At 42.6% G+C, this 23,980-nt stretch overlaps 1 protein-coding gene across 6 annotated transcripts in view; it reads right to left on the reverse strand.

Annotated features, from left to right (window-relative positions):
• The window catches only part of LOC310850687 (calmodulin-binding transcription activator 1-like), a 683,171-nt gene extending 662,689 nt beyond the window's left edge, over positions 1-20,482 (reverse strand). For 5 of the 6 annotated variants that reach the window (XM_083752369.1, XM_083752372.1, XM_083752373.1 and 2 more), the window contains exons 1-2: positions 19,975-20,482; positions 3,673-3,791 (exon numbers count right to left, since the gene is read on the reverse strand). In XM_083752369.1, coding sequence (XP_083608495.1) covers positions 3,673-3,791; positions 19,975-19,999 — 144 coding nt within the window. In that variant the 5' untranslated portion in view covers positions 20,000-20,482. The remainder of the gene's footprint in view (positions 1-3,672; positions 3,792-19,974) is intronic. The other variant, XM_083752371.1, reaches the window with a different exon arrangement.
• Positions 20,483-23,980: the final 3,498 nt, after the last annotated feature.

Below are 23,980 nucleotides of genomic sequence, written 5' to 3' on the forward strand. Positions count from 1 at the left end.
TTTATTCCCCCCAACCATCAAATGTATATTAGTCTGTCTCAACCACGTGAAGCCACAATGACATTATCAAACTAACTTCTGATATAATTTACCTTCTCCAATTTGAAAGGAAAAAAAATGAACAAGTAGTGTTTTTTCTGACAAGAACAGACACCATGACTTTTATTTTAAAAGAGACAGCATTTGGGCAACTACATATTTCCAAACACTTTAAGTGACTCGCCACAAACTAATAGCAAATCCCTCATCAGGAGGATGTATACCTTTCCCATCACCCACAACTTCAGATGTTACTTTACTAAATGGAAGGTTTGAGACTATCCTTCCTCCAAGTTTCCCTCTTCCTTCCAGGACTTGATCTGAACCACCCTGTGCTACAGCTGTCCTGTCCATTTTACAGATAAGAAAATGTGCTCTATGGTCATAGAATCTTACGAGTTGGATCTAGTCCATAGAATCTAGTCCAACCCCCTGCAATGCAGGAATCTCAGCTAAAGCATCCATGACAGATGAACACCCAACCTCTTCTTAAAAACCTCCAAGGAAGTAGAGTCCACCACCTCTCATGGGAGTCTGTTTCACTGCTGAACAGCTCTTACTGTCAGAAAGTTTATCTGAATGTTTAGTTGGAATCTTCTTTCTTGCAACTTGAAGCCTTGTTCAACCCACATTTTACCAGCTTCCTCACAAGAATATCATGGGGCACTTTGTCAAAAGCCTTACTGAAATCAAGATACACTATGTCCAAGGCATTTCCCTGATCCACTAAGTTTGTAATTCCATCGAAAAAGGAAATCAGATTGGTCTGGCATCACTTATTTTTGGGAAACCCATGCTGGGTCTTAGTATTTACAGCATCCTTTTCTCACAGGCTGATTGTTGAATTAACTAGGACCTTCCCTTGTATCAATGTCAAGCTCACAGGCCGGTAGTTACCTAGGTCTTCCTTTTCCCCCTTTTTGAAGATGGGAACAACATTTGCCCACCTCCAGTCTGTAGGGACCTCACCTGTTCTCCAAGAATTCTCAAAGATAAAAGAGCAACTGCTCTTTTTTTGAGAAAGAGTGCAGTAAAAATGAAACTGCAACTCTGAAGAACTTGAAACCATTTGCTTTAATCTCTCCATAAAGACGCATCTTCAACTTCAAGAGCACCATCTGCAAAGTCAACAATTTATTTCGTGCCTGATCATACAACTGTTTATGCTGCATAACTCAAAGTAGAACACACATTTGTGATCAACACTATTCTAAGAACAAAGCAAGTTGCTGCATAGGTCACAATTGCAATTTGTTCTACGGCTTACACAGAGAATGTGCCATCTTTCCCACAAAATTGCTAATACAACTCCTGTCCACAGGCTCTTGGACGCCTTCTCTAGCCCTCCCCGACCAGCAGTACACAAGCCAATAGAGGCTGTTCTGTCATCATGCCCCACCCTCCCGGAATGAATGGAAGCCATTCTTCAAACCAATTAACGTGGACCATGCTGTATCTCAGAGGTACAGCTGGCAAAGTATCTGGGCACCTTTTGTTTCTATGATTATTCCAAAGATACTCGCACTGTTTAAAAAGCATTTAGAATCATTAAGTGCTCCATTTGTTACGGAACCATCTTTCAGAAATCTTTAACCTACAAGAGCATTTCTGTTTCTTACTCGGGGGGAGGGGTCCTCATTGGTATCCTGTATGGATGACAGTAAGATCAGCCCTTACATTAGGGACAGGGAGGCTATGACCCTTCAGATGTTGTTGGTCTACAACGCCCACTATGCCATGCTGGCTGATGCTCATGTGGGGAAAGAGTCCAACAACATCGAGGACCACAGGCCCATTCCCATCCCTGCCCTATATCTATCTAACTGTACTGAGGAAGTACTATTGTTGCTTCTCACTCAGCTGCTTCTTGCCTAAACCCAAACAGGAATTCAAATCTCCAGTCTATGCAGAAGTTCTAGGCCTAAGGAATCAACATATCGTGAATAACTAATCTGTGGCAGCCAGTCCCATACGTTTTTATGAATGGCACTTGGCTATTTTCATATCCTTCAAAGCAGAAATGGAAAAGACCAGAGATTTGGTTAAAATCAGAGAAAACACTTTTGAGAAAGACCAAAAGATATTGGCTCACAGGCTTGATACTCCCTTTAGAAGGAATTGACTTATCTCTTTCTTACTTATCCGCTAAAAGCTGCAGAATTTTCTAATTATATTCAAAATGGTTTGCAAACGACATCAAGAGTACAACGTGGAAAAGCTTTACTAATTACAGAGATAGAGTCCAATTGTGCATGGCTGCAAGACAAATAGCCAAGTAAAGCTACAACGAAGCCAACAGAGGTTATCACCTAAGATGTCAGAACTCAGGAACCACAAAAAGCTTTTTTAAAAAATCCATGAAATACTAAACAAGTTACCAAAGGTAGACAGTGGGAAATCAAGGATAATATAACTTTGCTATCAACACTTTTTCCCACTTGTGAAGGTGCATGTTCTACACCACAGATACAATCCTGTCAAAGGTAAGTAAATCCCATTGACTGCACACATGCTTAAAATTTTCCACTAAAATAAATGGAATGTTAAGAGCATTGAACTTAAGCTAGATGGTGCCCCCAATTTATGATGAACCCTTCTGAAATAAGTTACCAGATAAAGGTATTGAAGCAACTCTGACAACTAGCAAGTTAACTATCAAATATACATTTCCCTCACAGATTGTTAGTTGCATATATTCACGACTACTTACAAGCCACTTATTCTTGACAAACCTATACTTTTCTACAAGCTGCATGTAGAACCTTTGCAGAGTGTGACTGCTTAAACGCAGTGCCCAGCCCAAAGTTACACTGAAATACTTGATATGCAAGGAACAATCCAAACAAAGATTATGCTCTTTAATGACCCACCCATTTCAACAGCAGAGATTTAAGCATGTGCTTAACTCTGTAGAAGTCAACAAAGAACTTAGAAGAGCTTGGATAGAGTTCACATCTCTTCACATATTTTTGCATTATAACAAACCACATTTGACCACTATATCTTGGAATTTAAAAAGTTTGATTTTTAAAAATTGACATGAGAATGCTACATTCCTCAGAGACTAAATATTTCTCAAAGCCTTTGTGCACATTACCAAATGTTTCATACGTGGCTAGATTTCATTCTTTATACCGTCAAGAGGATGCTATATTAAAGCAATCTGAAAAGCAGGGAAGTTATTGTGCAAGCAGGGTCAAGAGCAGTTCTGCTGTTGGGAAGTTTTATCATCTTCTTCCTGTCTTTATCAAATTAACACTTGAGACAAAGATGCACCATAGCTACGTCTTCATTAATTCCTGACAAGTGTAAGAGCATTTACATCAGATTCACACAGATCTTAACTATACCTTGGAGAGAAGCAAAATGCAAGACATGCAAACAAATGCCAACACCTGCCACATGCAGCAGAGCCCACCAATTCTGCCTCTTTGTTTTTAAAAACACAAACAATTCAAACTTCGTGCTAAGTTTCCAATGACTTGATTGACAATTCTTGCTGGGGGAGGGGGATGGTGACAGAGCCTTTCTGAACTGATGGTGGCAGAGCCTTTCTGAACAAGATTTTGATTCCAATGTGATATGATTTAAACAATCCAGCCAGTGAAAAACACAGAAATTGGATGTATCTACCTCGTTAGTGTTCCAACGGTGCCTCTCTTTTGGTAAACTGGAACATTTTGGTAGACATTCAAGCAGCTTTTTCGGTAAAAAGATTTTTACATGACTTCCATTGCTGTTTCCATGATCATCTACAAAGAGGAAAAAAGTAAATACAATACATCAGAAACAAGACTTAGAACTTATTCCTCCTCTCTGATGCAAAAGGTTCAAGTTCTCTCTCTCTCTCTCACACACACACACACAGAGAGAGAGAGAGAGAGAGAGAGAGAGAGAGAATTCATCTACATAACTTGTCGCATTACGAATACCACTTGTGACCATAAGGCTATGAGCCACTACAAATCTAAGCTTGTACCACAGACATAATAGTCCCTTGATCTCACAAGCGGAGACTAAGTTTATGAGCTGACATCTTTCCAAACCAACCACACAAGCTGCCAGCAGCTTTGTTCCCAAGTGGTACTAAATGAAGTGTCAGAACAGCAAATCCAATCTCTGCTGCCACTTCTACAGAAGACATTCCCAGTACCCCAGTATGCCTTCTATACAAGGGAGAGCTAAAGAGGTAAATTTAAACTACAATCCCTTTGGGGATTTGTTTATTTTTTAAATCATGAATAGTCCTAGATTACAGCAATAGAGCCTGAGTCCTGGGTTTGGTGTAGGGTTGACCACAAACCAGAAAGAGTACAACAAATAACTTCCAGTTCTAGACTGGAAAATAATTCAAAATAATGTTCTCTATTCACTATCTCCACACACACACAAAAATCAGGTATGACAGTTGAAGGGCAAGTTCAATAGTGCTGAGAGTGTCAGGTCAGTATAAGAGATCATGTATGGTTCAGTAATACCACAACAACTCTTGACACTTCTGCAAATGATTGGAGCAGTCACAGGTTACTTGAAAAACAGAATCTGAATTGGAAAATTCAACTGGAATCTCATTAGCCAAGGTTTGCTCTTGGCTTACTGCTTGTGGTATGTTTTGAGAGAAACAGATCATGAGCACTTGTTTGCAAGTAACACTGAGCCAGCTTCTGGTTTATTTCCCTCCCAATGCAACGAAGGCAGGAATAGGGGGAGTAAATGCACCAGCACATTGCTTGCCTTCATTAAGCAACAGCTTGTTTTTAACTATGCTTTAAAGTGACATGTGACCTAGGCCACTGTGCTACTGATTCATTTTATTCAACAACACATTTTGAGAAATGAATACGTTTCCATGAGAAAGCATAGTACCAGAATTTTTTTTCTGCTCTGGATCACTGCATAAGCCATATAACCATAGCATCCCAATCCTCATATACAAAAGGGCAGAAGCCTGGCCATTGCAAACTGCTATAGTCTCCTGAAGCAACACGATAGCTATTGAATGGCTACTAAACCACAAAGTCTCCCAGATGTCTAGAGTGAGCTGGAGCATGGCCGCCTACATGGATACGTGGAGACCAAACCCAAGTCATGATGGACAGGAAGGCTGCACAGCTGTGGGGAGGGTTTGTTCTTCTCAACTTAAATTCCTATGATTACTCTACAGCATGTACTGTCCAAGCTGCTGTAAAAAAAAAAGCTTATACCAGTTAAAAATAAATATGGCCCTCTCTCCAGATTTTTCAGCAGGTATGTTTGTATAATCAAAGATCTGAAAGCAAAAGCAAAAGAAGTTTGGATAACAAAAAGGAAAACATAAATGCAGTACAAGCAACCTAGCAGTGAATTATTCTACTATCAGCCTTAGTTGTGTGCATTGAGCACATTTGAGGATTTGTTAGAATACCACATCCGGGCCTAAAATAAGGTGTAGGTAACAAGTGGCTATTCATATATGCTGCATTTAATTTGCAGAAAAGAGGGGGGCAAACAGACATAGAAATAACATCTTATCCCATTGCAAAGTAGATTATCTTCCACTGACATTTCCAAATGTTTTTCTACTTTCAGTCTTACACAAGGAATAATGTGCATGGTCTAAAATACAGTCCTCAAGAAAGACTTGTATTATAAGCATCTATCAGCTTCACCAGACAAAAAAGTACTATAAAATGTTTAAGCTCAGGCAGGAAGCAGAGCCAGGTCAAGACAGACAGGGAAGCTTTACTCAGGGATCAGTGTGGTATAGCGGTAATCAGTCTAGAACTGGGGAGACCCAAGTTGAAATCCCCTTTAAGCCATGAAGCTCACTGGGTAACTCGGACCAGTCACCAACTCTAAGCCTAACCTACCTCAGAGGGTTGTTAGGAGGATAAAATAGGGGTGGGGAGGGAGAGGGAAGGACTATGCATGCTGCCTTGATGAACTAAGTCCACAGTGAACACCAAAATTACAGAAATGAAGCCTCTCGATTTTATCATTCTCCTTATTTAAAGCAAAGATCTGGCATTCAGATCTAAACTGTCTTTTCATTCTTTCAAATTCACACTAAGTTGCTGCTTGCATGACAGAACATCAAGCAAAGCTGCTCCTCTTTGAAGCATCTACGTAACATAAAAAGTGAGAGAAAAGGGTTACACATGTTCTGATGCCAGAGTAAAGAAACTGTTAAGACATGGAGATCATGCGTCATTTTATTCTTATCAACTTTCGGCAACCAGAGTCACTGCTTAGTACAAACCAAAATATGGAGCCTTTGGTCTGGATATACAGTGGTACCTCTGGATGCGAACGGGATCCGTGTCCCTACAAGAACTATCAACTTTTTATCGCTTCAGGAAGGGGCAGGGAACCTCCAGCTTGCAGAATTAATTAGACCAGCCAGGCTTCCTCATCTGACCCACAAGGCCATTTTGAAAAAGCCATGTGCATCAGCTGTGGGCAGCTGAAGTTGCACTAGGCCAAAAGGGGGATTGCAGGCACTGCTGATCAGCTGATTGTCAGAGCTTCAAAGCTTATCACAGGGCTTTCAGCAAGAACCAATGGTTAGCTGGTGAATCCTGAGTCTTCTCTTGAGTCCTGCACAGCCAACAACCCTCATGAAGGACCAAACCAGTGAAGGCCTCTTATCCATTTCTTGAACCCATACAAACTTCACATTGACTGGATGGGTAAAATAGAGCTAAGAACCAAACTGTCACACTTTATACACTGAACTATTCATTTCATGTGCACAGTGGACAAATGCAAAAATTGGGGCAAAGGAGGCAAGAACATGGAGCAGCAAGTGGCAGACCACAACTGAATTCAATATTAGGAACAAGAGCTCCACGTCATTTAAAAAAAAAAATCAATACAGCTCAAGCAGAAAAAAATTCCCTGTGACAAAATAACAAAGTGGCTACATATTCAGGTAAGGCATCGTTCTTAAGTGTCTTGGGTGTAGTACACTAAGCCAAAACTTAGGAATTATTAACTGAACTCAGTGGGACTCAAAAATTGGAAAATTGGACTGGACAGCAGTCCAAGTTCTGCAAAGCAATCATCTAAACTCCATGGTACAAAAATCTTAAAAATCTTAAAAGTAACTGAGGGAAGGGAGAGAAGGCCAACCAATAAAAGTCCATAAAGGATTCTGAATTAATTGCACTCTATAAAGTCTTGGTGGTTTTATAGCCTCATTCACATTCCTTGCACTTCATCCTCCCAAAGGAGGCAACATAGACAATAAAAATTTGAAACATACAACAGCAAACAAATCATGCCTCCCTCCCTTCCTCTATATAAACATACACATACCCCTCTCTTTTTTTTTTACCAGTACTTACATATTTGGTGATCCAATAGATTTGGAACTGTAGGCCTTTAACTATCAAAGCTTTGGTGCAAATAACTTTTTACTGTTTGCAATGTACATCCCCCACCAAAGGGTCCCATAAAACAGACCTTCCATTCGGGTTCAAAATACTTCATTTAACATAGTGTATTTATATTCCACCTCTCCATCCTACAAAGAACCAAGGACACATGAACAAATCCCTAAGAGCATGATACTGGCCACTGTGACTGCAGATATTTACACATGTTTATAATATCATCATCATTTATTAATTTATATACCACTTATATGCCAAAATGGCTTCTAACAAATATAAAACAAATGCGCAGAACATGCAGTCTTGTTCTACCTACAGCCTATTCCAACTATACAAAAGCAACACACTTGCACAGCTTGGCTGTTCTTCCCAACACTGACAAACAGCTGTGTCAGGTCAAGTCTTTTCCTGCCCTTGTAATTTCAACACACTAAAGATTAGGTCACAAAAAGGTAATCGTTATGTTTTAGAACAGTAGTTCTCAAACTTTTTCTCCACTTAAAAATTGCTGATTGTATTGGAGGACTACTTAAATGATTTTTCTGCCTATTGCAGCAATTGTAATGCACTGTGCTGGATTATTTCCAAGAGTATTTTACGGCTTCTTTTATTTCTTATGTTGTATTTTACTGTATACCTTCTGAAGAATACATATTGTAATACAATAATATACACGATAAGAATTAAAAGCAGCAATAAAAATACAATTAAAGTTCAATACAATTATTTAATACAGGCATACTGTGAACCACCAGAATGAGGCTTGAAGAAAACCTCTGTTTTAGAACTAAACAATCTGCCACACAAGATCAGGTGGTGGGCAGGAAGCCACTGCCTGGGCAGGTATACTCCCAACAACTTCAACAGCCAGGATATGAATGCAAACAGTGAAAAGTATTTAATGATGTTACTACTCTTTGGCAGAATCACTAGATTATGCCTCTAAGCAATTTTAAGAGTTCAGGGAAGTATTTTTGAGAGAGGAAATAAAGATGTCATTGGAGACATACTGCGGTATGATTATCCAATTCAAGACATTTCTCCTGAAGCTTGGAAAAGTAATATTTTGGACTGAACATCGTGTCATTTATTTACCCTGCACACAGTTCTTCTGGATCACAAACAAGCTGATTACTCCCATCAAGTTCTCACTACATAATAATGTGATGACAGAACTCCTCAATGCAATTACTCTCATGCAGCTAACTGCTACTACCTATTCAAACTATGCTACTTCTCTGTTCACTTTCGTCTTGCAGCTGACTTAGGTGGATATGTACCAGGCGGGGGGGAGACGCGGAGAGAGAGAGCACAGCAGCACCGAGGCCATACTTCACCAAACACTACAGGCCACAAATATCTGAATAGGCTACCTCCTTAACTATATAGACCATCTCGAGAGTGTGGGCCCTCTTGGCTAGTCGTACCACCCACAAATGTTTGAGGGGTGCTGGCCCAAGAGAGAACATCCCCGTGGCATCCCCTAAGTTGTAGAATTCCCTCCCCACAGAGGTGCATTTTCAGTAAAGGTAAAGGAACCCCTGACCATTAGGTCCAGTCATGGCCGACTCTGGGGTTGCGGCGCTCATCTCGCTTTATTGGCCGAGGGAGCTGGCGTACAGCTTCCGGGTCATGTGGCCAGCATGACTAAGCCGCTTCTGGTGAACCAGAGCAGTGCACGGAAACGCCGTTTACCTTCCCGCCGGAGCGGTACCTATTTATCTACTTGCACTTTGACGTGCTTTTGAACTGCTAGGTTGGCAGGAGCAGGGACCAAGCAAGGAGCTCACCCCATCGTGGGGATTCAAACCACCAACCTTCTGATCGGCAAGACCTAGGCTCTGTGGTTTAACCCACAGCGCCACCCGCGTCCCTATTGCACCTTCAGTATATAGATTTTATTGTATGCTGAAAATTCACCACTTTGTCCAGGCCTTCAACATATATATCTTACCAAATTCTTTTGATTTTAAGCTATTTTAACTGCTTCTAATGTTGCACTGCCATACAACCCTGTAACCTCAGGGTGAAGGGTGTGTAAGAAATCCAGATGATGATGATGATGATGATGTACATTCTCAAGCTGCTATCTCTTAAGTCCCATTCAGTTTATGCATGAGAAAGCAGAGTGAAGACAAAATGTATAAAATGAACTACACAGGTTTGAAGCCAGGCTCAAATCGCCAAGTAAGATCAAATACATCTAAGAATATTATTTAACAAGAAGGTTTAGTGGAAAGGGGGGAGGGAGAAATTCTGAAAGCGGCAGTAGTAGTGCTAAAAATAGCCATCTGGGTGACAGACTGCAAGCTCAACATGTGCTTGAAAACTGAACAAAGCAGCAATACACGCCAGGGCACTTTCCAGCTCCACGCAGCCTAGCTGGCCTTTTTTGTACAAGCCCTGGAGCGGCTGCATTTGTACCATTTAGGTTTGCTTCCAGGCAGTCGTTTTTCAAAGCCTGCAAAATTGTTTTCTCGCCTTTTACAGGGCACTTGTCTTTTCCATAATTATTGTAAAAGCTAAAGTAGTAAGAGAGAAGAATCTACAAGTATAGGAACAAAATTGCAACAAGAAAAAGTCGTTACCTTACTGAAATAAAATAAAAAAACCTCTGTACAGTTGTACCTTGGATCCCAAACGCCTTGCAAGTTGAACATTTTGGCTCCCGAACGCTGCAAACCCAAAAGTGAGTGTTCTGGTTTGCGAACATTCTTTGGAACCCGAACGTCCAACGGGGGTTTCGTGGCTTCCGATTGGTTGCAGGAGCTTCCTGCAGCCAATCAGAAGCCACACTTGGGTTTCTAAACGTTTTGGAAGTCGAACGACTCCATTCAACTTCTAAGGTACGACTGTATAAAAAATATATATTCCAACATTACAACTTTCACACTGTAAGGTAGTAGATGCCCTACCAAGAAACTCTGCCAATGCTTCCCCAAGCTGGTGCCCATAGATGTTTTGGACTACAACTCCCTTGCCTCAGGCAGCATGTTTAGGAAAGACTTCTTCATAACCAAGATATAAACAGCAGCTGTAGTCAATTTCAATAAAAGAGCAGGAAGAAGGTAACTACACATAGCATGAAAAGAAGATGTGAGGGGGAGAAGCCCAGGGACAACACCCTCATTCCCCAATGGCTTTCCCTCCAGCAAACCAACCTCCTGCTTCCAGGAAGTCACCAAACAATACACACACGATCAACTACAGTCATACTGTCATACCTCGGGTTGAAGTAGCTTCGGGTTAAGCATTTTTGGGTTGTGCTCTGCGGCGACCCAAAAGTAATTGAGTCCATTACTTCTGGGTTTCGCCGCTCGTGCAGGCACTCAAAATGATGTCACGCGCATGCAAAGAAGCAGCAAATCGCGACCTGCGGACGCGGGTTGCATTCGCTTCGGGATGCGAACTGTACCACAGTACAATATTATGTATCTTCAGCAACTGGTATTCAGAAGCCCATTGTTTCCAATCCTGGAGACTCCATTCAACAGTTAGAGAGAATAACCAGTGAAGCAGAGCAGGAAAATGACCGTTTCTATTTCTACATAATTTTTTCCCAGTTCTAGAAATGCATAGTTTCTTAATGATTAATCTAATGAGTAGATAGAATGCCACTGCATTTGGGCAATTTCAACATTTTAATTACTTTCTCAGATGACTTTACCTGGAAAATATTCAATATGTGGGTCTTTGGGCAGATTGAACCTAGCTTATTAATAGGTTTAAATGCCTTGGTATTTTCTTCTTAAATGATACAAGGGAAGTTCATGATGCTGAATAGTCATGTCTTTACAAGAATGGCAATAAAAATAATTTCCAGGGAAAGCTTTGGATTTGTTTAAACACTGAAACCACATTAAGGCTGCAAACCTATACATACTTAGCTTGGACTAAGTCCCAAGAATTCAGTGAAACTTCTGTCCAAGAACACTTGTCTAGGATTGCACCATAATTGTGCTTCAAATGTTTTTCCTCATCAAATATTTCACTCCAAATATATTTAGCTATAGGAAACTTTAGATTATTATAGAACAGATAAAATTTAGATTGCACATCTATATTTAGTAAACAAAACTTTAAAAAGCATCAAATGAAGATGGAAAACTAGGTGCCAATTAATTCAGGGTATTTGACGCATTTCTGGTAGATTATATGATTCAAAATTTCACTCTGAAGAACCATTAAGACCATCTTTCATCTCCCATAATTTCTCCAACCCCATGCCTTTTTCTACAATATCAGTCCATGGCCATCACCACATCTTCTGGCTCGCACAACTGAATTTCATACCATTATTATGCCTTCCTGTTTGTGTGAACTGCTTTTCCTGTGACTGTTTTGAATCTCCTGCCATTGACTTATTAGATAACCCAAAGCTCTAGTATTACAAGTTAGGACAAAAATGTATCTGCACTTTCTCTACATTTTACATAGTTTTAAAAACCATTATTCCCCTTTTAGTCATTTTTCTTCTAAACTAAAAAGCCCCCAATATTTTGCCCATAGTAAAGGTGCTTGAAACCTTTTGATTGCATTGGTTGCCTTTTGAAAAAAGGGGAAAGAGCAGTTATCATTTTTTAGATGAAGCAACCAGAACAGTAACCCATATTTCAAATGCAGTTGCACTAGGCCAAATAATACCGGTCTCAGGAGAGAATAGCCTTACAGACCTGTATGCTCTTATTTTCATTCCCATTTGATTCCTGATAATCACCAGCAAAGAACTTGTCTTTTCCACACAAACACACACACCCATACACTTGCAGTTATTTCAAAATGATATATTGGAATAAATCAATGGGTCACAGAAATTCTCCAGTTCTTTTCCCTACAGTGACCTTTTGGAACCAAGAAGCTTCCTTGCATCTTTGTCGGGGCCTGGAGCCAAAAGACAAAACCTGACTGGACTATCAACTACAGTATTTCCCAGTTTCCTAGGCATCAAAATGCAAAGCGAAAGTCACATTCCATTAAAAAAAAACCTGGGGGAAAGTTGCCAGTCCAAGTTTCCTTCCCTATTTACTAAACCTTTAATTTTGTAACATTTCTAAATATACTCAAAAATTGATCTGTGTCCACTTCTAGATGAAGCCATCAGTTTAAAATTAGAGGTTACTTAATATTTCTACAAGTGAAGCCATCAGTTTAAAATTAGAGGTTATGTAATATTTCTACAAGTAACAGGGGGCACAATTTCATTTTTAAAGTGAACCCTATTCCAGAACAGCCATTTGTTGCTTAAACGCTGAAAGCCCTGCTCCCATTCCAGTCATGTAGGAAAACCTCAGGGGCAGCTAAGGCTTCCAGCTGAACTAATAGCAAATTCCACAGCAGAGATCTTTCTGTTGATGATTTGCTGCCCCCAGCCTATGGTTGGTCAATAAAACCAGAACAGTTCTTCAACAGCAGCCGCCGCTGCCATGCAGTACATTTTACAAGCAAGAGAATCAAAGTAGATGGCCACAGGAAATGCCCTTCAAAGTCCAAACTCCAACATGAGCAAGACCTTTGGACAGAGAGGTTTTTTACACAAAAAACAACAACATGCTTTTCTTTAAAACCAGATCATAACATGTCTATGTTCTGCAAGAGACATCATCAGATGCCGTTCCAATCCCCAGCCCTCTGAAGATTAAGTTTTATAACTGCCAGTCCTAAACTATAGGCACAGGCTACATTTTCCCTTAGCTTTAACACTCCACAAAGGCCTTCATTTTTCAAATTAAATGCTCGATTTTACCAAGAAGCAGCTCAGCAAGAAGCTATTTCAAATCTATACAATAGAGAATCCACTTAGCACAGCTATCTGCGTTCACCTGTTAACTAATCTGTTCATGGTCCCCTCCCCCAAAACCCCATTCTATGCCTTGCTATAAATATTCACTTGAATACTTAACACTTCAAAATCCACACACACTTTTTTGACTCCAGAAATATGGCTGGCAGTTTGAGAAATGAGTTTTAAATGCTGAATTATCTGCCCTAGTGGAGACGAATATTTCTCCATGCTTGTGTTCTGGTAACATTATCACCCCCAGGAAGTACATCATCACCCCAAGTGAGCCACCAGGCCATACAGTACAGCACTCTGGACTGAAATACTAAGGGGTGAAAACAATTTAACAACCATAATTTCAAACCATCCTCACAACAGGGGCAAGACTCTTGTACTACAAAAACATCCCTAAAACCCTCCACTGAGAATGACACCCTTCCCTTGTCATTTATTCCCCCCTGTTGCGGGTGGCAGAGAACAGTTAAGAGGCAGCCACCCTTCAATACAAATGGATAAACATGACTTCCTTCTTAGCACCAGCGCTTTCCACTTCATCCATGGTGCCTTAGGGAGTGCATCAATGGCTTGCAAAATACAGTCAGATTCTCAGACCTGAGAATGGTCAGCCTACTTGATTTCACACGCAGTTAAGTCCAGAGATTATTAAACATTAAGTTTTATAAGTTAACCGGAACAGCATCTCCAATTATAAACCACTAGTGAAATACTTGTCTTTGTACAATCATTAAAGGAGAGAAATGGCTCCCTTTATACTTTTGACAGAGGTTAAGTATCATGTGATTAAGCAAAGCAAAAAAGAATTTTTGCCATTCCCCCCCCCCTCCAAGAAAGAGAGAAAGGCCACCCACAGGCCAGCTCACTAAAATTACAATAAATATTTACTAAGTGGAAAACAAGTTAATGTCAGGATGTCTAGAACAATCTGAGCTACTGTAAAGGACAGTGTAACCCATTTTAAAATTATGTAATAATTTTAAAGTAATGGAGGTAAAGTAATGGAGGTAAAATGTTCTTTTTGGGTGGGGATCAAGCAGTTTGGAATATGGCAATCTCAGAGAGCTCACAGGAGTTTGATGATGAACAAGAGTTTTCTGAATGTTAATTTAAATGCCAGCATTCACATCTACTATCGACAAGGACCAAGAATGTAGTTGAGGAAGGGCAATACATGAAGAGACATTTCTAAACACCAATGCGTGAATATCACATGACAACACTACTATCACATGGCATGGCAAGACTACATGACACCTTCCTGCTTAAACAGGGTGCAAGTCAAGGCTTACAGCAGACCTTCTGCAGCAGAGAAACAAGTGACCTTGCAGGTTAATCGTCTCAACACACTAACAGCTGTTGCAGTCCCCAAAGAACTAGACTTCCTGAACATTGTACAAGAATGAAGCTTTAAGCGCTATTCAAGCAACTTTATGGCTTATAACTACTAGCCCAAATGAAATTCATTCACCTCAAGTAATGCCTGTACCAAAACAGGACATCAACAAGCTTTTACGTGAGGAAAATGCTTATTCGCATCTTAGAAGGCAAAGCCAGCATCTTCCTCTCCATTTACTCACCCACGCAAGCTCGATTATCCCGAAACTTCCACGGCGCACAGCAAATGGACATGCAGAAGCCATGAATTTGGGAGCTCAAGTCAATAATTTTGTGAATGGGGGGAAAGATGCGAGTCATTGTATAACTACAGTACATGTTTAGCTGAATATGTGCAGTTGCAAATGAGGTATTTTAAAGCACAAGAGTTATAAAACTGGTGGCAGATTTTGAATGGCATCCTTTGACCTACTATGTTAAAAAAAAGACTCTTCACCTTCTCTATTATTAAGGCAAACACATATTAACATCACATTCTATGCTGTTTCAGCATCATCTCCATAAGGAAAGAGAACATGTGCTATTTCACTCCATCAGACCTCCAAAGTCCATTCCAGCATGTAGGGCCCCAAGTACCCGGCCACAACAGTTTGACTGGGTGCAAGTCCTCTGCGACATTTGATACCACTACCGACTGAAAACCCATTGACTACATCTAGAGATTTCAAGTTGCTTTCCAGCCCTGCTAGCACTGTACAAATAAAGGCGATGTTGCAGGTTTCTGACAAAGTTATGCAAATGAATGAAAGCCTTGAACAAAAAGAAAACAATTCACATATGGTTTATTTTTTTTGCTGTTTGGAATCTGCTTTTTAATCTCAAGAATAAATATCCCCTACTTGTCATATCCGTATGGTTAAGGTTTGGGCACAGCTTCCCACCTCACCTCATGCCACCTTAGTACTTTTGAAGTTCTAAATGCAATATGCAAAACAACTTTGATTGCAACTGATGCCTTCACAAGTGTACGCAGGTATGGCTACAGAAGCACAGAAAAGAACATTTAACCATCCAGCATTACACAGCCTATATAAAGACAGGACATGTTTAACCCTTGAAAACCTTTACTTGCAAAAAAAAAATTAAATATCTCACAGTTAGCATTCATATATACCAGCCCAATGTGTATATTTAAAATGTTCTTAAAGGGATCAGCCAATACACTACAAATTTCTTTGACAGTACATCACTACCCCCTTGTGGCTATGCAATAAAAGCCTCGTGTTCCGATTTTCAAAACCGTACAGTATTCTCTTCATGCAACTTCTCCAAAAAGTTACAGGCTTTACCTCTTCCCGTCACAAGTCATATTTTTTTAACTATTAAGCTTTAATTAATTCCAAGACCAGGGTGACATCTCAATAAGACTTTTGTACATCACACAAAACACTTGTGCAGAATTCATTAACAAAATCAATTTGATTTTAATATAAAATTTATTGCTTTAAAATGCTGTAAACAACAAACAATTTGATCCCTCATTTTATCCCTGGCTAGAGTCCTTGATTACTACTGCCACCATTTCAATTACTACACCACTCCTATTGTGCAGTAATGTTTAAAGCATGGACATGCACCATACCAACTTTATTTTAGTTTAGCTAAAAGTTTTAGCTCTCGATCAAAAAAGAAGTTGAATGCTAATTTGTAATACATAAAATGAGCCACCTGAGATTGATTCGTAGCAACTCAGATACCATATCCCAATCACAGGTGGTGTTTTTTTTCCATTCTCATTTTTAGACTACTTTGAATATTAGGCCTTTGACACCAGTATCTCACCTGCACCAACATGCCCCAAAGCAAACTCTAAACCCACCGACTCAAAATAAGGGAAACTCCTCTGCTTACTGGACATTCCAAATATTCTGTGGGACCAAAATAATTCTAACCTACACCAAGAAAATGGCATGCACATGGATTATTGCCTAAATATTTTAACAGACAGACACACAAGGACATATGCAAGGAAGATATGCATTGAGCAATTCCTTCTGATGGAGATATGTAGACACAAGTTATGCACCTTTACATATTTGAAGCATTAGAACAGATTGATTGATTGATTGATTGATTGATTTGCACAAGTACACACATTACACATGTGAACAGCCCCGGGATCTTCAGCCGAAGCCCAGTATACAAATGTAATAAACAACAACAGGATGGCATGAAAGAAGGAAGGCAAAATACTGTACTACTGGAAAAGAATGTTTGATAACATCACACATTGGGTATGTTTATTGAGTGTGCATATTATTATGAATGGCAATTCCCACATCTCAAACTGCCTTACACTGAACCACAGCCCACTGGTCCATCTAGCTCAATATGATCTACACCATTTCCAACTGACAAGGGCTCTCCAAGGTCTCCAGCAGACAGAGGTTTTCCCCAAACCTTCTTACTTAAGATTATTTAACCAGAGATGCCTGCTGCAAAGCATGTGCTTTACTAATGAGCTAGTACTACTTCGTAGATGGTTACCAATCCCCATTTTGAAAAGTCACACCTAGAATGTCTAGCCCCTTTCCCTAAGAAACACTGGTACAGTTGGGTGCATGTGCCCCAGCTTTCACTTTGCATGGGCCACTGTGGTTGTCTGTCCTATAATGAACACACACTGGCAGGATCAGCCCTTCCCATAATGCAACGCAAAAAAAAAAGCTGTAGCTCAGTGATAAAGCACCTGCTTTGCATGTGAAAGGTCCCATGTTTAATCCCTAGCATCTCCAGGCATGGAGAGCCACTGCCAGTCAGTGTAGACAACAGTGAGCTCAATGGATCAAGTGTCTGATTCAACAGAAGGCAGCGTCCAATGTTCCTAAATGGATAGCACCAACACACCTGCCTACAGGTGAGGGAGGCATATTAAGATTGTTATGGCTCAGCATCAATTAAGCCATATTGCACCTGTGACTGAAGTATATACAGGAGAAACAAAATGGTGCCAAGAGGTGAAGGTGAATTGAAAGCAGTCAATCAGCCCCATTAAATACACGTCCCCTCTCAGATGTCTTACAGCATGATGCAGAAGAGGTAGTAAACCAAGGGTTGAATAGCCAGCCCATGCCCCACTAGGCACACAACACAGAGAGGAAGCAACAAGGGGAAGCATCATAAGGAAACAAGCAGATGTGGGTCAATTACAAACCTAAGCATAAAGTTGGGTAAATGCCATCAAATTTATTTACTTCTCTATACGGAGAGGGGGAGACGAATGTCCAGCCACACAGGTGTGCCTGTGCTACCCAGAGATGGCCCGTGGAGCATACATAAGGGTGAAAATGCTATCATGCACACATTTAAATCACACATATTCATTATTCTATACAAACAGCTGCCTCTCTACTTGTGCATGCCAAATACCTACGTGCATGACACTGCTGTAGCCTCCACTTGCACCTCCAAGCAGCAATACCATATCTTCTCCTTGAACAGCAGCAGAGGATAGACTATTTGGAGCAATATGGTAATGCCTCAGCTGCCATGAGATGCAAGGCCCTGTCCTCCACTCAATTTATTCAGTTTCCCACCCACCCCCACCAACAGAAAGGATGACCTGGCCTCCAGCTTACCTTTTAAGGCATGCCCTTGGCTGCCCAGAACATTGCCTCTTTCTCTGGTCCACAACATTGATGTTTTTTTCACGCACATATTAATCATGCACGTACCACAGCACTTTTCTCTGCCCATGCTAGCTACCAAGGATCAACAGGGTTATATTTTTTAATGTTCCAAGGCCTTGCCCTTGTCAGTGACAACAGCAAACCGGATCCCCACATAAAAATGCTGGATGTATATATTTCCCCTGCCCCTTACTCCACCCCGTCTTACCACAGCCCAGCAAAAGAGCTGGCAAAATTATGCCTCTCTTTCCCTACATCTGGAGAAGTCAAACATCCCTTCCCTCCAATTGCACAAATAGCAACACCTGCTGTGACCTCACTATGGCTCTAGCCTTACCCTGCCTTCAGTAAGCAGGCCTGTCCCACCAACACATACAGCAGAGTGCCTGTGTCCTTGTATGCAATCAGCCACGGATCTTCCAAAATGACAAGTAAATGCCCACTTTCACCTGCATTTGCCATTGGCAGATTACTGTGTGGGTCAGCAATATCCCAACACGAAAAGGCACCAATCTCATGTCCTGTTTAAATATACGAAAGGAAGTGAGGGCAATCGCAACCTTCAAGTGCCAGAGACTGGAGAGAAAAGTGCCAGTGCTCTTTCCCCAGTATGCAAAGAGTGACTTTCACAGACCTTTCCACTGACAAGGAGAACAGGTGGCTCTGTCGCTCCTTTGCCTGGCAAACCCTGGCAGGTGAACCATGTGTTCAAAGGCAGTGCTCGTCCGCTTGCAATCCTCACACAGAGAAAGATGCTGCTTATGCCTTTGGTGTTCACAGGGGTGTATGAGCATGTCACGGCTGCCAGACAGCCACTCTCTTAGCACACAGGACCTTAACCCACCCAGCCCTCCTCACTTGGACGTCATCACAGTGCACTGACAGAACTGGCCAGCCAGCCCAAATCGCGGGACATGCCAACTCCAACACGCTCCACGGAGCAGGCAGACGTCACCTCTAGGGTTTCTTTTCTTTCTTTTAGGTATTTGGCACCTAAAGGCAAATATTTTTGTTTTCTGCCTAAAAGTGCTGCTTCCTACCCCACCCCCCAGCCTAACAAACAAGAGGCACAGACGTGTGTATGTGTGTTTTGTGTTCCCACGCCGAACTCTTCTCTTTTTGCGCCCCTCCAGCATTCTCCTTGCAGCTCAAGGCGGACACCCACTCCATCACCATCACCCCAGGGACAAACCCCCCGTTCGCCTATGGAAGACCCCCCGATTCTCTCTCTTCCCACCCCACCCCCCGCCTCACTTGTCGTGCAAGGCAATGAGAGGCGGAATCTTATTCCGGAGGGTCGCCAGGAGCGGAGGCGGGGGAGGGGTTTGCGCGCGCGCGCGCCCCCCCTCTCTCCTCGCCCCCCCTCTCCCATTGGCCGGCCATTCCCCGCCCCCAGGCTGCCCCCTCCGCCGACCCCTCCTCTCAGCAGCGGCAGCAGCTCCTCGAAACTTTCGGGCCGGGAGACCGACCCGAGACGCCGAGCCGAGACACCGCCTCGTTGGGCTGGTTTGGGAGAATTTCGGAGAAAGCGCGCGCGAGGCGGCGGGGCGGGAGAGGAATTCGAGGGAGGGGGCTGCCCCCCCCCTGCGCGCGCGCGCGCGCTCCCGCCTGCGCGCCCCCGCCGCGTGTCCCCTCAGCCCTCCCGGCCACCCTCCCGCCGTCCCCTCCGTCAGTCAGTGAAACCAGCCGGGTCTGTCCTGCCGGCGCTTCGGTTCCCTCCCTCCCATCCCTCACAGCTCACCTTCCGGCTTGTTTTCGGCGGCCATTTCCCCTCCGCGCGCCACATCCTCCTCCGCCGCCTCCTCCTCGCGACCGGGATCCAGGCAGGCGCGCGCGCCGCTGCCGTTGCCGCCACCGCCTGCTGCCCCCGCCCCTTCCTCCTGCCGACCTATTTCCGGTTCCGCTCCCTCTCTCTCAGGCCCCCCCACCTCTTTCCCCTGCCGTCGCCGCTGTTGTTACCCCCCTGCCGTCCACCTCCAGCCCCTGCCGCCGTTGTTGCCTGCCTGCCTGCGTCCCCTCGCCGCCGCCGCCGCCTCCGACACCGGACCAGCCAACCGACCCCCCCAGCCGCTGCCTCACAGGCAGTGCGGCGCTCCCATTGGGCCTTTCGCGGACTGATGCCTGTCTCCGCCAACCCTCGCTGAGCAGAGGCGAGCCGGAAGGGAGGATGGGCCAGACTGGCACCGTCGCCGGCCTATGGGCGACTAAGTCGGCGAGTGGGCGGGAGAAGAGGAGGGAGGCGCATCAGAGGCGCTAGTGCGGCCATGATGAAAGGAGCGGGGAGAGGCATAGGGACTCTCTAGAGTGGGGAGAGCAGCCAATCAGACTCTAGAAAGGTGCGGAGAGGGTTGATGGCAGGTGGTTCAGCCAATAGCCGTGCCAAATGAGGGCGTTAGGATGGATGCGGCGGGGAAAAACCGTGACGCAAATGCGAGGCAGCGAATAGGGCGAGGAAGCGCGACGCCGGAGGGAGGGAGGGAGCCGCGTCCCAAAGAAGGGAGCAGAGAGGGAGAATGAAGGCGGGGGCTGGAATCCGATGCGCGCTCCTATTGGTCAGCTGGCATTGACAGGCAGCCACGCCCCTGCTCGCCTTGTTAACCCTAAACAAAGGCTCTGATTGGCGGAGGCGCAAAAGGGGCACTGTGACCAGTGGAGGGGGTGCGGAGCGAATCCGCAGTTCTGATTGACCAAGGGGTCCTCTCAGTGGTTTACTTCAATGGTTGAAAGTGTCTAGATCTCTGTCCGATTGGAGGATCTCCCTTGGTCCCTGCCATCATTGGCTGTTCTGCTGGGTTCTGGAGGGGCTTGTGTCTGCATGGGTCCTTATTTGCAAAAAGTAAATAAAAAGATCGTTATTAATCCATTAATTAATTAATTAATTAATTATGCTTTGTGTAAATTGCATTATCTGTTTATTACTGTGCCTGTTTTTCTTATTACTGCGCTGATTAATTTCATTGTTGCAATTATAATTTTTTATTGATGCAATTATATTTTTTTATTGTTATAGCAACTATTCCATTTAAAAATGATAATGTTAGGACGGCTGTTAGTATTATCACCATTATAATTGTTGCAAAGATTAATTTAATTTAAGAGCATACATTTAGGACAGAAAGTGGTAGTGGTAATACTGTACAACCATTATTAATTTCAGGAGCCCTCCAACCCGCTGCCAAGTACCTCCTGGTCCTGCTAGCTTTATACTGTACAGGAAACTTTCAAACTAAAGTTTTGGATTTTTTTTAACCCAAGTACCTTTTTAGTGGCTCAAAAAATATTTTAATAGATAAATCTGCCCTATTTATTAAAGTTGCAGCCCTAATATGTTCATATTTTATGCCACAGGAATGGATGCATAGTTGCAACAGATGTTTTTCAGTTTTCTGTACTTCAAAAGCTGGGAAATCATATTCATTGTAACATCCATCTTGCACAGATAACTCCATAGCTGTAACTCTGCAATATGTGAATAAGTCCTTCTTTTGTCTTTCCTCATTCAGCTTCATTGCATGAGCCCATGGGGTTCTATGGAAGAGTGAAAGAAACTTATCTCTATCCCAGGGTTCCCTGCCATTTTCTCCTCTGGTGCTTGTGAAAGGTCTCAGTGAATATCCCCTCCAAAATCCACAGTGCACCAGAGGCTTTTTTGTTTTCCCTGCTCAGTTTGACCTGGCTCAGTCTCTCCTACATTGAACATGCCCACATTTCATTGCATGCCAGGTGAAATCCAAGGCACACCTCCACAGGTGCGTGAGAGGCTGTGACCGGCCCAAGTTCACCCAGGGAACCTTATGGCCAAATGGGGACATATATATATATATATACATATATATATATATACACACACTGCTGAGCCCTGCTGTATCCCTCTCGCTCAAGATAAACTCTTGTTGCCTCTTGGTTTCCTCTTCTCTCATAGGCTGATTTCCCCCCCCCCCCCTCATAATAGTCTTAGCTGCATGGCCAAAGAGGGAGGGAGAGGAAAAACCTTATGTGTAAGAAAGGAAATATTATCCTTACGAGTTTGGAGGGGTCAGTATTGATGATACCATGGGTTCCTTCCAAACCTGCAGTCTTGAAGCTGCTAACACGTAGAATGTAAAAGAGGAAGCCTGCCAAACCAATTCCTTTGTCAAGGTAATTTAGGCTTTGGCTGGCAAGTTAAGTATGGCAATTGAATATAGCCAAAGAGGTTGCTCAGTTTCTATAGAGATAAATGGGTGTGTCTTTTTCACCTCACCAGGTGGGATGCCACCTTATCCTAGAATGGAAAAAAAGAAAAACCCAAGGGGCTGTGCATGGGAATATGTGAGAGAGAGCTGGGCTGATGCTGGAAGTGGGAGACACAGCTTTATCTTGCTCCATGCTGGATCCAAAGCTGGGTTTGGTGCTTCTCTGGAAACCTAAAAGAAAAGCAAGTTCTGCTGTGGCATTAATGCTGTGAGCCCCTCCATCCTCTGCACAGGTTGTGGAAATAAATCCATACATTCTAAAAACACCACAGACTCCACTGACCTTCATTCCAAGGAAACCAAGCCCTGGGCAAAACCACTTGGAACCCCTGGAATCTCTCATTCCCCAGAAATTGGGGTGGCACCTAACATTATAAAGCCCCAGTTTACTCTCCTCACCAGGAAAGTAACAGTGAAAGTAGGGAACCTGGAGCGATACCATCTCCCTGCTTAAGAACCCTGTGTAATACCATAGCTTGTACCTTTACACACAAACATAAATTTGCCTAATAACATCCCCATATACTTTATTTCATAAATTTAGGAATAGCTTGGCTAGGCACCAGCAGAATACTCTTCATTGCAAAGCTGATGTGATTTTAACAACTTGCTTTCATAACATATTCATATATTTAGAACCAGCCGTCAGACTCCGGATACTTGGAGTACCTCATTATTAATCTCTTCCTTTTGCTGCCCATCGAAGATTTATTCCTGCTTTGTTTCTGGCGATCTCCTAGCCAGTTTCTAATCCATAACAGATCTTTACCTCTCACCCCATGACTACCTAGTTTTCTTAATAGCCTCTTGTGAGGAACTTTATCAAAGACTTTTGAAAAGTCTAATAAATTTTATCTGCCAGCAGCCCTTTATCCGCTGTGTTGTTGGCTCCCTCAAAGAATCTTATTAGGCTGGAGAGGCAAAGCTTTTCCCTTTGCAGAAGCCCTGCTGCTTTGCCCCTATCATACCATGCCATCTTTAATTATTTTTTGCAGCTAATTTACCTGGTTCTAAAGTCAGGCTTACTGGTCTGCCATTCCCAAGATTACCCTCAGGCCTTTTTCAAACACATCGGCAAAACCCTGGCTACACTCCAGGATGAGAACTGATTTTAATGATAGATTAACTTTCTACTTTTTTCCCCTTCAAGCCGCGCAGCTGTTTAATTCTTAAAATCTTGCTGAATTCTTGAATGCATACAATCTAGCGCAGGTGATTAATTGCAGTTTACTGTATTAATTTGTTCTACAGCCTCCTCTTTGACATCTTAGTTTCTAATAGGGCTAAAAAAATTAAAAGAATAGGGAAACTGGTCATGTCTCTTGTGAGGAAGCAAATTTTAATCTCTTTGCCATTCCTGCTTTGTCTGAATCTCTTTGCTGGGGAAGTTGAGAAGGCTGGGGAATCTATTTAATCAGAACCTTCTGTTTCAAAGCTTTCAAAGTTCATGGTGCTCAATGTCTCTTGTATTAAGGGGCATCTTTAACTGGGGTTCCCTGAGAGATCACTAAT

The sequence above is a fragment of the Podarcis gaigeae genome, assembly GCF_964106915.1.
Source record: "Podarcis gaigeae genome assembly, chromosome: 8".
NCBI lineage: Eukaryota > Metazoa > Chordata > Lepidosauria > Squamata > Lacertidae > Podarcis > Podarcis gaigeae.